Source organism: Condylura cristata, unplaced genomic scaffold, assembly GCF_000260355.1.
Source record: "Condylura cristata isolate star-nosed mole 26May11 unplaced genomic scaffold, ConCri1.0 scaffold00004, whole genome shotgun sequence".
Taxonomy (NCBI): domain Eukaryota; kingdom Metazoa; phylum Chordata; class Mammalia; order Eulipotyphla; family Talpidae; genus Condylura; species Condylura cristata.
In genome coordinates, this window is record NW_004567105.1 from 221653 (window position 1) to 223255 (window position 1603).

General features: G+C 74.3%; 1 protein-coding gene across 1 annotated transcript; it reads right to left on the minus strand.

Annotated features, from left to right (window-relative positions):
- LOC101635647 (selenoprotein O) lies at positions 1 to 1603 on the minus strand (the record flags this gene model as incomplete). Its single annotated transcript, XM_004676377.1, has 5 exons — positions 1 to 157; positions 226 to 411; positions 566 to 716; positions 1128 to 1408; positions 1494 to 1603. Coding segments are annotated over 5 exons (885 nt in total), but the record flags the coding sequence as incomplete, so codon positions are not given.

A 1603-nucleotide genomic window follows, 5' to 3' on the forward strand; every position in this document is an offset into this window, starting at 1 on the left:
CTCTGAGAAGTCGTCGCGCTCCGCAGCCTCAATGGCGCGCTGGGCCATGTGGTTCCGCAGGACGTAGCGGGGGCTGCTGGCCCGCATGACCCGCACCCGCTCGGCCCGCCAGGCCTCCTCGCTGCCCGCGCCCTCGCGGTCCTTGTCCAGCCGGGCCCTGGGCAGAGCGCCGTGAGCAGGGGCCTGGCCGGCGGAGGCGGCGCCAGGGGCCTGGGCAGTCCTCACCTGTAGTCGTCGAGCCAGGCAGTCCACTGGGCCGCGTTGCTGCTCAGCAGCTCGGCCGGGCCCAGCCGCTCCAGCCGGGCCAGCCGCTCCGCGCGCGCCAGCTCCCGGGCCAGGGCGCCCTGGCTGCCCAGGAGGGCCAGGAGCTGCGGGTTTGCCTGGGCCAGCGCCAGCATCACGGAGAGCTGCCTGCGGGGGACGGGCTCGGCTCGGCGCTGCGCTGCCCTCTGCCCGCGGGCCCTGGCTTCCCTGGACTCAGGCCCGCGCCCACCCTCCAGTGGCCCCCACAGCTCCCCGGAGCCCACACTGGGCCTCCCGCCCTGGAGGGGCGCCGGGCTCTCACCGGGGGTCCATCCGGGGCCGCAGGGCCAGCCGCAGCTCCTCCAAGGAGGCGCACTGAGCGGCCAGCGCAGCCAGGAAGTCCGCGCGGCCCGCGGGGTCCGTGCCGGCCGGGAAGGTGCTCAGCAGGAAGAAGGTGTTGGTGAAGTCGGCTCCTGGAAGGCCAGCGGCCACCCTCAGCACAGCGCCTGGCCACCTGGCACGGGGGCGGGGGTGGGGCAGGCTGGATGGCGGGTCCAGGCCCACAGCACCCTCGGGCCACGAGGCAGGCTGGCCGTGGGCCGCAGACCACCGCCAACCCTGGGGACGTCGGCACGGTCAGCCTGGAGCCCTGGGCAGGCCTGGCGCGGCCGGGATGGGTGGGGCGCCCCCAGGGTCAGCAAGAGCCACCGGGGCTCAGAGCCCGGCTCAGCGGACCCCAGCCCTGGAGGTGACCCCCAGTCGGGGCAGGCAGGTGGCCAAGGGTGTACCACGTGCACAGGCAGGCAGGGGGGCCCCTGCAGTGGACACAGCTGAGGAGGGGGGCCGGGCCTGCCTTGCCCGGGGACACGCTGAGGCCCACTGACCAGTCCGGTGCATGGTCTCCAGGAGCCTGTCCACCAGGGCGCTGTCCTCCTCCAGCGCCGTCCGCACCAGGCCCAGCTTCTGGCGCATCTTGTGCAGGTAGTGCCGGCGGAACTCGGCCTCGAACTCCTCGTCCAGGACAGCCCGGGCCAGGGCGGCGGGCAGCTCGGGCTCCAGGGCCTCCGCCAGCTTCTGCAGGTTCCAGCGGCACATGGCCGGCTGCTGGCTGAAGGCGTAGCGGCCGGCGCTGTCCGAGGCGTTGCACACGTGCTCAGGGTCGTACCTGGCGGGCGGGCAGGTGGGCGTGGGCGGGCGAGGCAGCCTTGCGGCCACTGTCCACCCCCCAGTCGCCCTGCCGGGCCGCTCACCTGTCCATGAAGCCGAAGGGCCCGTAGTCCAGGGTGAGCCCCACGATGCTCATGTTGTCCGTGTTGAGCACCCCGTGGCAAAAGCCCACGCACTGCCACTCGGCCACCAG